This window comes from Lissotriton vulgaris, chromosome 3_1 (genome assembly GCF_964263255.1).
Source record: "Lissotriton vulgaris chromosome 3_1, aLisVul1.2, whole genome shotgun sequence".
Lineage (NCBI taxonomy): Eukaryota > Metazoa > Chordata > Amphibia > Caudata > Salamandridae > Lissotriton > Lissotriton vulgaris.
In genome coordinates, this window is record NC_141689.1 from 654,789,847 (window position 1) to 654,804,689 (window position 14,843).

The following is a 14,843-nucleotide window of genomic DNA, read 5'->3' on the forward strand; positions in this document are numbered from 1 at the left end:
AGCTCGGGATACCAGTACCTTCGTGCCCAGTCCGGAGCCACAAGGATGACTTGGGCCCGGTCGCGTTTGATCTTCTTCAGCACTCTGGGCAGAAGTGGTATAGGCGTACAACAGACCGCAACTCCACTCGCAACGAAAAGCGTCTCCGAGCGAGTGCCGCCTTGGAGAATAGATCTAACCAAGGCTCTCTCCACTGCAGAAAGAGAGCTTGCGCCACGTCCGAGTTCAGACGCCATTCGTGATCCATCATGCACCAGCGGCTGAGTTCGTCCGCCCTGGCGTTCAGAGAACCTGCCAGGTGTTGAACCACCAGGGTCACGCCCTGATGTTCCAGCCACTGCCAGAGGCGCAGAGCCTCCTGGCAGAGGGTCCACGACCCCACCCCGCCCTGTTTGTTGCAGTACCACATGGCGGTGGTGTTGTCCGTGAACACCTGCACTACACTCCCCCGGACAGAGGGGAGGAATGCCTTCAGTGCTAGACGAATCGCCCGCAGCTCCAAAAGGTTGATATGGAGCCGGGACTCAGCCGGAGACCAGAGGCCTCTGATCTCCGCCTCTCCCATGTGGCCTCCCCAGCCCTGGAGAGACGCGTCCGTCACAACTACGTGCTCCAGTTGGGGAAGGGAGAGGGATATGCATCTGACTCAATCGCGGTCCGTGAGCCACCACTGCAGGTGTCTCGCAGTGCCCTCCGAGATCAGGACGTGGTCGGACAGGTTGCCCTGATGCTGGGCCCACTGAAACTTCAGGTCCCACTGCAGAGCCCGCATCCGCCATCGGGCGTGATGCACCAGAAGGATGCAGGAGGCCATCAGCCCCAGAAGCCGCAGCGTCAACCTGACTGAGACTCGGGATAAAGGCTGAAATATCGGAATCAGAGCCTGAATATCCCGAACCCGCTGTTCGGGAGGATATACCCGAAACTGTGCTGAGTCGAGAACTGCTCGGATGAAGAGGAGCTTCTGGGAGGGGCACAGGTGTGACTTCGGCACATTGATGGAGAACCCCAGCTGGTGCAGGAGGTCTTCTGTCGTCTGGAGTTGGCTGACGACTGTCTGGGGCGAGCCCGCCTTCAACAACCAGTCGTCGAGGTACGGGAAGACTGAAACCCCTAACCTGCCGACGATCACAGCAGTTCTAGGTGGTCTTTATTTTACTGTGCTCGCATTCTCAATGAGCTCTGATGGATTAGACCAGAGCGGTGGGTTGATAAACCGGAAGACGTAAATCCGATGGAGGGACCTCGGTGGAGGTGTTGAAAAGTGGCTGCAAACAACTGTAGAGGCTACTAGGAGTGGAAGGCTCAAGAGGAGCTGATGAAGACCACCAATTGGCGTCGACTCAGAGCCCAAGTGAAGCACATCCCACCTCAAAGGTGGAAGAAAACAATTTAACTAGGGGGACGATTTTCATGCGTATTACCATTTATAGGATGAGCCACTATACCTTGTGACTTGAAAGACTTCTTTGAAGAAAAAAAAGTTGTATACAACCGAGTCCAACACACTAGATGGCAGGAGTATGCAGAGCATGTTTATTTAGTTACACACGCGACAACCATATTATAAGGGCATGAATGTGGAGCTTGTTGATATATCTACAAAAAATAACTTTATTCTTCATTCTACACAATGCAGAAAAAAGCAATTCACTGAGGTGTGAATTAATTCTTGATTACGGAGACTGTATGATGAGATAAAATATAAGCTTATTAAATAGGCTTAATCAATTTTATGTTAAAGAAGTGTTGAGGGACCTGAAAGGATGGCTCCCTAAAGGTTTGCTTTTATAACTTGTAAGAATGTTTTAAGTTAATTATTTATTGAATAAGATTGTATGCATGCTATCCGAAAGGATTTCATATTGTGCAATGACAATCATTTAGTATAAAGTGCTATACAGAAGTTACATAAATAAAAAAATACACATTGCTAAATATTTTTAATTATGTCAAGTTTTGTTTTCAAAACCTATTTTTTTCTCGGAAAAATAAGACTTTATTGTACTTACTTTCTCCATTGTTTAATATGTTCAGGATTGGAGTACTCTTTCAGACATTCTGTTATGTGATCACCAATCTTAATCAGGCACTGCCGAGTGTGCTCCAGTTGTTCTCTCTCTGAGAGACCTTTCTCAGGTCGATCCAACTGTTTCAGTGCTGCCTTAACAGGCCTCATCCTCTCTTTACACTATGAAATTAACAAAAAAGACATTTCAATGTAAGAAATACACATATGATCAATTTAAATTCTATTTTTGCTATGCTACATGCACAGGGATCTGACAGGGATTTAAGGATGGGGAAAAAGGGGACAGAACAAGTTTTTTTTTACATTTGGTAATATTCTTTCTGATGTATAGAATTACCTCACATCTTGAATCTCCTCAAGGTCCCAGGTTGGATTCAGAAATATGAAGCTCTCCTGAACCGAAAGATGGTGCCTTGCCTCTAGGATCCACCCAGGTTAAACTGTAGAGCTATATAAGGTACTACTACAGAGCACTGAAGAAAAGAAACTACAGGCCACCAGCCCAACTCTGGATCAGTATATGAAAATGTGTGTCCTGCAAGTCAACGGACACCACTGAGTCGGTCAGATCCAAGGCTGAAAGGACCAGTGCATGGGAAAGCCTCTTTAAGTTCTCCGTGAAAGGAAAGGCATTTAGAACACACATGTTCAGAACATGAAACAAGAAATAACAGAAGCAGCATCCCTGCCCATTCTCATTCCCTGGAACAAATTCCACAGACATGTTACTTAAAGTGAGAACCTCCTGCTGCAGAATGTGAGCACGGTAGTCTGTGATGAGAGATAGAACAGGGAAGACGCAAATTTGGGAGGGAAGGAGGCAGCATTGTTTGAGAATCTGGAGGACACAACAGTCCATGGTGAGGCATTGTCAGAGTGACAAATATAAGGACACCCTTGCAGGTCAAAAATGCTCCATCAAAAGTGAATTTAAGTGGTTGTGTAGGTTGAACCTGACAGAAAGAGGCGACCTTAGTGCTGCGCTTGACAGATTTTTTAACCTCTATATTTTCTGTAACTGAACAAAAATACCTTTCGGGCTACTGCGCATGCTGCAGGGCTGGTGATGCAGAAAAGGCAGTCCCAGGAATATCATATGAACTTGAGGTATTGCTGGCGAAACTGTCTGGTGGAGGGGGGAATCCAGTCACAAGGAGTGGGTCATGAAGTGGCTTTGCTTCAAAATCTACATGGCTGAATCAGCCTTCTACTCGAAAAAAGACAAGCTCCTTCAAAGGGAATGGCCATAATATTCGCCTGGACATCACCAGAGAGCCTTATAGAGCACACCCAGGCATGGTGACAGATGGTAATAAAAAAGCCCATGGACTATGTCCAAGCCACAGATTAGGATTTGTCCGGTTACATCTTTCCTGTCGTGTTAAACATCTGCAAAATGGTCGCAAAGGTGGTTCAGTTGTTTCCGAATGACCATTTTTGCCATTTACCACAACGAATGGGAATAAATGGCTAGAAGGCAAGTTAGTTCCTAAAGCGAAGGGCAAGGTCCCGGGACCCTACTTTCTCAATCCTTTTTGACTCACTGTCTGGGGAAACATAGGAGAAAGAGTGAAGGTTCCACCTAGAGAAGGAGGAAACCTCAACAATAATAATTTTCAGAGAAGGATGAGCCATAAAAACTGTTGGGAGCCCTGGGCCTAAGCAATGGCGGTAGTTCATGGCAGGAGCATAAGCAGGTTTGTTCCATATGACTCGGATGGGGTCCATCAATGTCTTGTTGGAGGGGAGTAATGTCCCTATGACGGAGGAGACTGGCTGTATAATTTATGTTAGCTGTGTTCTCTGCCACAGACAGTGGTGACATAAAGGCTTCTTCAGTGAAATACCAGACAAAGAAAGCTATTTTCTCAGAGGAAGGTCTCCAAGAATGATCTAGGTCAACCTCAAGGGAGGTATCCAGAGCACTGGTGTTCTGTACGGCAAATAGTCACCATTAGGCAAGCGGTGGGAGGGGGGAAGATTTCCAATCTTAGAGCTATCATCAACATCAAGATCAACATTAGGTGTCTGACTGGAGTTTGATTCAGATTCAAAGAGCGCTCCAGAAATGTCAAGATACTCACCAAGAGGCATAAACCAGTATGGAGACACTTCAGCCATCAATTGTTGATGCTTTATCAGGATTTTACAAAAATGGCTTTTGTCTTCAGAAAGTTTGCCATAATTTGTAACAGATGCAAAGATAGCACCATAACTTAGACAGGTGGTGGAGCAACCAGCAAGGCCTTGGGTGGGGGAAGAGGTAATGCTGGTGCTGGAACAGCATCGGGAGGCTGTAGGAGTCTACTGGTGCTGCGAATGGAGCTACTGACAGAAGCTCGGTCGAATGCCCTGAAGGATTCTTGAAACCCACAATCTGCGCGGGCTGTGAGGGGGCCCAGAACTCAACAAATGTAATATTTATTTATTTATTATAAAATTTCTAGAGCGCACAAATACCTTCCGGTGTCTCGGCGCTGGAGTTCGTTGAGATTGCAGAGAGCTTTTACAAAACTTACTAGTTGAAAACCCACGTTTTTATGTGCTTCCGAAATATAAGTAAGGAAGAACTTGATCTAATATTAAGGGGGAGCTGATTCCACAATTTAGAGGCAGCAACTGTGAAGCGTTTATCACCCCATGTTGCTTTCCTAGTGCGTGGAATATCAAGTAGCTGAGATGCCGCAGAGCGTAAGGAACGATTGGGTTTATAGGGAGTGATGGATTTTTTTTAAGAAGTCCGGTCCGGTATTGTTCAATGTTTTATAAATGATGCACAAAGCCTTAAACTTTGTGCGGCTTCTGACAGGCAGCCAATGAAGTTGGCGAATGATGGGAGATATGGATGAAAATGTGGGTGTACCGGTTAGAATTCTTGCAGCAGCGTTTTGCACTAGTTGTAGTTTATTCATGACTTGTTCCTGTGCATTCAGCCATAGTCCGTTACAATAATCAATCTTTGAAAGGACTAGCGTAGACATTAGGGTTTTACCTGAGTTTGGAGGAAGAAACGGGAGAAGCTTCTTTACCATTCTCAAGGTATAAAAGGACGCTGAAACCACTGCATTAGCATGGCTATGGAAAGTAAGCTTATTATCGAATAGAACTCCGAGGTTCCTAACTTTTAGCACCGGGAGAGGTGGATCTCCCAGCTCTGCTGGCCACCAGACTGGTGACCAAGACGGGGTCAGGTCACCAAAAAGCATGACCTCCGTCTTGTCGGAGTTTAATTTTAAGCAGTTCTGGTCCATCCAGGTGCAAATCGCTCTCATTCCTTCCTGGAAGTTAGCGGCCACTGCAGCTCCGTTTCTATGAATAGCCAGGACTAGTTGAGTGTCATCGGTGTATGATGTTATCCCTATGCCGAATGACTTGATCACCCTCGCTAAGTCCGATACATAGATATTAAAAAGCGTCGGACTTAGCGAGGAGCCCTGAGGAACTCCACAAGGCAAGGTGAAATCAGGCGAATAATAGCTACCCATTTTCACAGACTGTTCTCTGTCTGATAAAGATGCCATAAGAGTCTTAGCTTTGCCTTGGATGCCCATGGCATCGACACGGTCGATCAGGATGTTGTGATCGACCGTGTCAAAGGCAGCCGATAGATCTAAAAGTATCAAAATTGCTGTACCGCCTTGGTCTAGAATTATTCTGACTTCTTCAGTTGCTTTTATCAAGGCGGTCTCGGTGCCGTGACCCTTTCTAAACCCAAATTGGGTATCATCTAGTAAGTTGTTGTTATCAATAAAGCTTGAAAGTTGTATATTAATTGCCTTCTCGAATACCTTAGAAGGATAAGGAAGCGAGGCAATGGGTCGATAGCTTTTTAACTCTGCTGGATTTAGTGTTGATTTTTTTAGAAGGGGCTTCACGATGACTTTCTTCCAGACTTTAGGGTAATCACCTGTCTGGAACATCATGTTGCAAATATGGGTAAGCACCGGGGCTACCTGATCAGATGCTAATTTAAGAATGCTTGGGGGGCAAGGGTCCATAGGAGATCCTGATTTGACTGCATTCATAATTTCCTCTATAGATGCTTGAGGGAGTGAGGAGAATGTTTCCAGGGTTGGCCTGGTAGATATATGAGGAGCAACTGGGCCAGCTGTAGCATCAGAAGTTTTTTGTGTGAAGTTATTAAAAATATCTGTGACTTTTCCTTTAAAAAAGAAGGCTTGAGAAGGTTCTTTGGAATCAGGAACCGTAGGGTTGGATAGCTTTTTTACCACCTGGAATAACTGTTTGCTCGAATTTTGAGCTGATTCTATTTGTGTGGTGTAAAAATTACATTTTTCCTTAGTAAGAAGTTTTTTATAGTTATGCAGGGCTGTCTTATATCTCTCTTTATCGTTGTTGTCGTAGTTCCTACGCCAACGTCTCTCTAGATTACGACACCTTTGTCTCTCGAGCCTTAGTAGTTCGGAGAACCAAGGAGCAGAAGGTTTATTATGGTTAGGCTGCAATTTTTTGATAGGTGCCACATAATCTAGTGCGTTATTCAGCCAGCGCACGTAGTTATTGGATGCTTCACCTGGGTCATTTGAGTCTTTGCATTTAGTGGCTTTAAGTGCATTATTAAAAACATGGTGGTCAATATTTTTCCAATCACGACATTTAATCTGTGAGCGTGCAGAGGGCATGCAGTATTTGCGTTTCCTGATTAGTATAGAGAATACGACTGCCGAATGATCGGTCCAAATGAGTGGAATCACCGTAGGTTGATTCATGAATAAGTTATTAGTGAATAATCTGTCCAAGGTATGACCAGCTTGGTGGGTGGCTGAGGAGACTCGTTGTTCTAAGCCTACTGCTTGAAAATCAGAGATAATCTTGATGGAATCTTTATCAGCATGATTTTCTAGATGAAAATTAAAATCACCCAGTATTGTGTAATCTGTGTAGGCAGCTACTGGTTCTAATAGAGGATTGAGAGCTTCCAAGAAAGATGTGCGTGAGGTGGGAGGTCGGTAAAGTAATGTGCCTTTAAAAGTTTGAGTGGGAGAAAGAGTAAAGGTGAAACATAAGGCTTCCATGGAATCGTGGATCATTGGCTCAGTTTTTAGAGCCAGGTTAGCACGATGTATGATAGCTAAACCACCCCCTCTTTTTCCAGAGGATCTATCTAGTCTGGTGACATAATAGCCATCGGGAGTAGCTATCTTGAAATCCGGGCCAGAAGCAGAGTCTGCCCAGGTCTCTGTAATAAACAGGATGTCAAGATTTTGGGTGGCTATAAGTTCAGCTACCTCATCCCTATGTTTGACAAGGGAGCGGGCGTTTATAAGAGCACAATGTATATATTCTTCAGGGATTAGTGGCAACCTAGGGGCAGCTAGATTAGAGTGAGGAGAAGTAGATTTAAAAGCGCAATTTGGGCAAGGATTAATAGGCAGATTGGCCAAAGAGTCTGCACAAAAATGGGAACATCTTTTATCAGTTAAAGTATTGCCTATACACAAAAGTTGAGATCGGGTGTAAGTTATTACCTTTGGAATATTGTGGATGTTGCAAGAGGCAGGGGGTCTAGCGCGCAGCGCGGACTGGCGCAGACTGGCACCCCTTTGGCACGGCTTCGGCGCGGTGTCGGCGCTCCCGCTGCGCTCGACCGCTGCGCTTCAGAGTGACCATTTTATACTTTCAGCCCCGCCCCCAGCTGTAACGCTAACTCCGTTCTGCTCGGGGAGGCGGCTCTGTAATTCTGAAGCTCACCCTGCCCTCCACACAAACGGCACGAAGCCGCGATGGAACGGGGCTGGGGGTCCACAAAAACGGTAATTTAATACATGTAGTTTTAAGCGTCTTAGGCAAACAATTATTGTTCAATTGAGAGCGCGTTTAAAACAGAGTAAAATGTGATTTTAAAAGTTACACAATAATGCTTTCCAGCGTGCAGAGGAGGAGCCCCTCGCAATCTGCACGAGCTCTAATAACAAAAACTGCCAAGGAGCTGCCACCACCTTGTAAGTCGTCGTAATAGGAGGCTCTGGTCCATTAGACAGGGCTGAATCCATTGGTGATGGTTATCTCCACACAAAAATGCTCCAAAGAGGATAGTGAGGCAGAAATCGTAGAATGAGGCCTGAAAATTGAAGACATACTCCCCTAATGGAATGCCTCTTGTGTTTCCTTTTGGGGGACTTCTCTTTACTCTCGAAAGTGGCCCACTTTAAATATTTGCTGGTCAAATGTGATCCAAAGCAGGACCTAGAGCTATGGCAGGACAACCATTCTCCTCAACTGAATGCCATGAAGAGCTTCCTGCTCTTGATGGCAATGGTTGCATCAGGAAACACTTTGCAAAAACCTGGAATCATGTTTGGGCCACAGGCACTAGAGATAAAAGCTTCAGGGGTAACCAGTATACTGACATTGATAGAAAAAGTAGTGAGAAAGCCAATTAAATAAAGGGAAAACCCTCAGACACAGCATCATGGGTCTGCAGAGGTGAAGAAAAAAATAGGTACATGCAGTACTTGCTTCTCTGGTGGACTATACATATTCTCATTGTCACTTGCCGTAGGGGAGCTAAACACCACAAACTATACTGAATAGTGGAATCCGGTGTCAATGACAAGTTAATGCTGAAACCTTTTCGGCTATGCCAGAGTAAAGACTAATTAGTTTAGCTTTACTTTGAGAAAAGTAATTCAGACAGATGAAAGCAATATCATCTCCATTGTGATGTTTCTACATAGGCAGCCCTTCAGAGAAAATCTAAATACATAAGGAAAGGTATAAAATAGCCCAAACACCTAAGTCGTCACATAACTGTTCCTGATGTAAAGACATCTCAGAGAACTGTATTTATCTTAATCTCGATTATATGGCAAAGCATGTTAAATTTGTATTGGACATGCTCTAGAAGCTCGAAAATACCAGTCTTTGGCTATTTCCATTTATTTGTCTTTGAAATGTTGTCTTATGAGGCATTACTCAGAATCATTCTGAAATGTTCTCTCTGTCTTCATACAGAAGTTTTGTTTTTGGAAGATGGTTAATCTGTTGATGAGTTACTGTAATGGCATTTCCCATGACAGTCTCTTCTGCCTCAATGTTCCTTTCCTCTTGTGATGAAAGACTAAATGTTTTCTAGGCAGTTCATCTGCAGGTGTGGTCTTTTTCCAATTCTGAAAATGCATGTTGGTGGCAAGGAGCTTCAGTGGGCAAAACATGCACAACCATTGCTCAATTGACATTGTTTTGTGGATACTGTGGGTCTATAAAAGGACTGGAAGGAACAGGAATTAGGGAGTTACTGTCCATTTCTCAGCCTGTGCCAATTCCTCAATATATCAGAAAGTCCCTCAGCGATATTCGATGCTGTTCCCTACAGCTATGGCTGCTGTTATCACAGTAATGCTGATGTTGCTTTCATGTCCACAACGGGATCCAGACTTAACCCAACTAATTTTGATTGAAAAAGGATTCTAAAGTATGCATGTAGGGTTATTCATAAATCATGAACAAAACAACAAAGCTATGGCATGGGATACAACCAAGTGGGTTAACAGATATGGAGGACTCCTTAAACTCCCTTACATCAGACAGTTGTTAGTTGGTATTCAAGAGGAGAGGCAGGAAAAGCCATGGCTTAAACAGCCAGAAAAAACACCCACCCTCTACAGATTTCTTGTTCAGGATATCACCTATAACAGAGGGTATTGAATTGTAATATATTTTAGCATTTATATAGTGCTTACTATCCATTTGTGGGATGCTGAAGCGCTTGCCTACATGAATAACCTACTACACCATGTAGAGCGAGTTGTTGGAAGGATATTGTTTTTGGTTTTTGTTCCTATGTGGGAAGGGTTTCCTTGCCGTATGATGATGTGTTGTTATCGTGTTATGAGATGCAGTAAGTAGCAGGGTGTGGATGATGAAGTGTAAGAGATAGATTCACAGTTTTATGTCTTTCAATATGCTGTTAACTTTGAACAGCTCCAAAGGACCCCTTATGGTATTTCATATGATATAGTCTGCTTAGCTGGTTACTGCACTGGGTTGTCCAATCTGAGATTTTGTGTAAAGCTGTGGTCTTGAGTTGGCATGGTTAGAGGAAAGATCGATAGGGAGGGGTATTTCTGTAATCATCCCATATCGGAGTGTCTAAGTGAGATGCAAATAAGTGGTTAGAATGTATTTGAACCTGTAGTGAACAGACTTTACAAAAGTCCTCGAAATCTGTACAGTAATGTGGGAAAGAGCTCTTCAGTTTTTCCATGCCTTTTCATTTGGTGATGTTCGGTTTTCGGCTGTACAGAGCTGCTGATGGGACAACCCTCAAAGCAGATATGCATTATGTGAATTTAATAGGTATAAGTTACATATTGTTGCTTACTGTTGCGTATTATGGGTTTGGGCCATAACAGTTATATATGAAAGTACATAACTAGATTATGTCATAGGTCAGCTCTTTTTTTTGCTTAACTGCATAATGAAAGCAGTTTGCTGGTTGAGTTGTTTGCAATTCGTGGATTGCAGGTGGATGATGGAGCTTGAGGATGTGATTGTTTTCTGGGCTCTGTTGACTGTAGTTAGAGGATTTATCAAGGAAATGTAGGATAGTGCCCTTTTTTTGGTCTAGCCAAGGCAGCGCAGATGCGTTGCCTAGGAGAGAGCCTTTAGCAATCGGTCTTCACTTCAATTTTCAAGCACTTGTGCTTGTGGCGGCATCCACCTTGCGGGAATGAACAGTGGTGCACATGGGCCATATGTTTGTAATTAACGTGGCCATGCCGCTGCTCACTCCCACAAGGTGGATGCAGGCACAAGCACGAGTGCTTGAATTACCTGCAGTCTAACGGTCGCCTTTTGCTTTTGTTTCATCCCAGGCGGTTACGAAGCCTTCACCTGCCAATACCCCCAAGCCGTGCCCCCTCAGCGGGCCTGAGCCTGCCTCTCTGCGCTCTCCGCACCCCCCCCCCCCCTCCCAACAGTGCGGACCGGGTGCAGCTCCTGTCCCACCCCCTTAATGACCAGGTCAGTACATTCAGCAGAGCAAACACCGGTTGAAAAGAGATATGAAAGTACACACTGCATTTCAGCAGGTACACAGCTCATTGTCCTACCCAATTAGAAACACCCCGGAAACAAAGTTGTCTATTACTGGGATTTAAAACGGTCGACACTGGAACCAAAAACAACTATATTTTACACTGCAGTTTGTTACAGCACATTACGGTGATCTTATCTTACAGTAATTTACATTTGGGCGCCAAATGATTAATTTACTTCGTTTCACTTAAATAGCCCTTCCTGCACATATATGTGGATAATGAAGTCATTCTCATCTGCATATTGAATATTCTAATTTACAAATTATTATCTCTTTTAAATGCTCACATTCTAGCTGCAATAATTCCTATTGGCGCAAAGTGGAGGCCCGTGTTTGGAAGCATCACACATGCTTGAATTAGCACCCACCTGCATAGATACACAATGTTCACTATTCAGCAAATGCCATCGGTAGCAGGCCATTAAGTTACATTTTAAAAGATAATCTTGTTGAATTAGAAGCTTTATAGTGGGTAGTTATGTTACATTTCCAGATGTAACCCTGTACATTATCTGACACTTTAATGTCATCCATCCACGGCCCACAACATCTGCTTGTCCTTGATACTGCTCAGTGCTCAAGGGTGAACATGTGGATACGGGGCAGGACAGAAACAACGGAACGAACTACACAGTATACACTTCAGTTTTCTAACAAGCATTTGCAATGCAATAGGTCTCGCATTTACGAGAGTTTAAGCTATTGCCATTGTAAATGACAATGCCTTTTATTTAGGTTTTAAAAACAAAAATAAAAGGCATTGTTGTTTGCAATGTCAATAGCTCAAACTTGCGTAAATGCGAGACCTATTTCATTGCAAATGGTTGTTTATATTTGTATTGCTTTGAAAAGCACAAATAAAAGGCATGCTCATTTACAATGCCAATAGCTTAAAATCTCGAAATTGGTTGTCCTAGTGCATTGAAAATGCATGTTCTATCAAATGTCATTCCACAACCACTGCAATGCACGATTAACTGTCTTACAGTCAGCAAGCAGCCTGGAAGCATTAATGAGCAAGCACTGACAAAGAGTGTCTCTGAAAAAATGGATGCAACAGGAAGGAAAACACTTATTCCTGTGCCTTCGTTTTTTTCCAGATGCTTATATATGCGTTCACTGCTTAGTACACATATAAGAATAAGTAAGGCCAGTGGCAAACATAGAACCTTCTCAACTATTGGATTTGCAGGTCCTTGTTTCAGCACCATGGACAAGAGAAATGCAGACAGAGGACGCCGCGTTCTTAGGCAGGCATCGAGTTGCATTATGTACACAGGGCCACTCATGTCTCATATAATGGTTTATTCAGGGAGCCACTACATCAAACTAAAGTCGGCCATTGAAATCCCTACCCCGCCTCTACATATTCGTCCTGCAAGACCCCTTAAGGAACACCCACAGGAACATCTCAGACTCCATTTTAGTGTGTTACCATGCTTGGCTTCCAAGCGGGGAGCAGGCTGTGAGGCCTTAGCCAGTATGCTATTGGGTAAGTCCCTTCACAAAGCTGCACAAGCGCCTCAATAGCTTTTAGTTTGGCGCTGCATGAGCATGCGCCCATAAGGCCATTAGCATCTCCAGAAGAGGGGGGCCGTGGTGGAAGACTGGGTTTCCAAGTGCCTCATTTATCGTTTGAAAGTAGGGGCTGTGCAGGGATAAGTGATCGCTGACTCTTCCAGCCACAAATCTGTGACTAACCGGCTGAACTATCTTTTCTATCTTATAACTGTTGTGGGATCGCAGTTCCAGGAGAGAGGATGTGAAACTTCAGGACCCTCAAAAAAACGAACTCAAACTACTTACAATTATGAACAAGCTGTCGCCGTGAGAGTGAAAGCGCGGGGCAGAAGATATGCATACGAGTGCACAACTCCTGTACAAGCTGTTGCCGTGAGAGTGAAAGTGTGCCATGCATGCGTTCTGCTCAAACACCGCGAGAGCGGACAGGAGATGTGCGTACGCGTTCACAACTCCTGTCCCCCTTTGGCAACCAAGTCGACAACAATAGATCTCGCCAAGGCGAGCACTGCATGTGCTGCGTCACTAGACGAGACCTAAAAAGGCTGTTCGGACTAGAGAAGAGTCAGTCACATATCAAACAGTTTGTTCCTGCCCAGGCCTCATCGTCCTTCCAGCAGCGCCTGCCTCTCATGTCCCCTTCCAGATCGGTGCTCTCTTCTGGGTGGCGTTGTTACGGTGTGCTGGTGGAGAGGGGTGGCTTTACAGGCCTACTGTGCCCTAGCGCGCAGGTGTGAAGAGCAGATGGCCCTGGCGCACTTGCATGCCTTCCATAACTTTTTTTGCTGCTTGGAAAGAGGGGGCAAGGATGGATTTTTTCGAGAGTCTTATAAACCAGGTAAACTTATACCTCCCTCAGCCTTGTGTATAGTATAGACGTTGGCTGATTGGTCTTGCACGGAGGAACCACCGTTATTGGTAGAAGAGATTTCTAAAATCGGGATTTCTTGTTCCCCCACCAGGGATTGGTTAGATGTGACGATGTGCTCTTTCAATTGTGCACAGGGACTTGATAGTCTTGTCATCAGAAATAGCGATATCTGTAATGTTTCAGCCGGCCTCCCTGTTCCTCCGTGCGTTCGCCTTCGTGTTCTCTTCTACCAATAACGGTGGTCCCTCCGTGCAAAGAGAAGGCTCTGTGGCTTAAACTATAAGCTTTTAAATGTGTGACAACCATCAGAACAAAGTCCACGACAAGACAACGACTTGAAGCAATTGATGAGCTTTATTTTTAGTCAAAACACAGATACGTCAAATATTTTTAATGTCCTGATGAAGGTGTAAAGACTGAATAGCACCGAAACGCCGCGTCGACTTCTTTGGAAACTTTGACTGTATTTGATTTATTGTGACACCTTTTTTGGAGGTGTTTTTTATTTGGTTTTTAATTCTGTCTTAGATTGTAACCCAGTTGGGAGGTTTTAATAAATTTCGCAATTAATTTTATTTCCTTGTATGTGCCCATTACTCAATTATAGTGCATTTCTGTTGCTTGCTTACACTAGATTGTTGTTCAGATCACCTCTATAAACGTGCAGAGACCCCCTTGGTATATTTTTCCCAGCAATCACAGTCTGCTACGCCAAACAGGGACTTTCCTTTTACAAGCTACACCAGCAGCATCACTTTGAGTCACCAGTGGGCCACCAGCGTGGCTAGTAGAAGGCGACTGACGCACAGAGGCACCATACACAGTTCAACCACAGAAGCCATATTGTCTGGTGTACTCTCGACCGTTCGTGTCTGTGAATGACAAACCCGCAGAAGCCTTGATCTGCAGCTGGGCCCAAGACCTTGGAGTGCAGGCTTGCCACCGATGCACGGGTGTCATCAGCCTCCTTGCGCATGCATGTGATCGATCAGACACCTCGATGCTCTGTGTGCCTGCTCAACCACATGTGTTTGCACGCGACCGGGTCCTAATGCACCTGTGTGCAGCCACTTCCAATGTACAGGCCCAGCCTGCAGCGGGTAGGTGTGACCAGACGTCGAAATCCTCTGTGTGCCACCAGTCACTTGCAGGGGTAGGCTCACACCTAGCACGCGTGTGAGATCAGGCCCATCAAGGATGCCTCTGCAGCGGCCTGCGGGGTGCAGGCTTGTTCTCGAGTGCTTGCTGTGACCAGACCCAAAACTTCTTTGTGCATCCCTAGCGGCCCTCTGCATTTTGAACAGGCGCAGCACTGAGGCTGGGCGCGCTCCTATGAAACCTTTTCCAAGAGACTGACA

At 44.8% G+C, this 14,843-nt stretch overlaps 1 protein-coding gene across 1 annotated transcript in view; it reads right to left on the reverse strand.

The window, feature by feature from the left end:
* The window catches only part of CHD1 (chromodomain helicase DNA binding protein 1), a 1,544,591-nt gene that overhangs the window by 223,463 nt on the left and 1,306,285 nt on the right, over positions 1-14,843 (reverse strand). Inside the window, exon 33 of the mRNA XM_086960963.1 lies at positions 2,013-2,191. Within this exon, the coding sequence (XP_086817089.1) occupies positions 2,013-2,191 (179 nt within the window). The remainder of the gene's footprint in view (positions 1-2,012; positions 2,192-14,843) is intronic.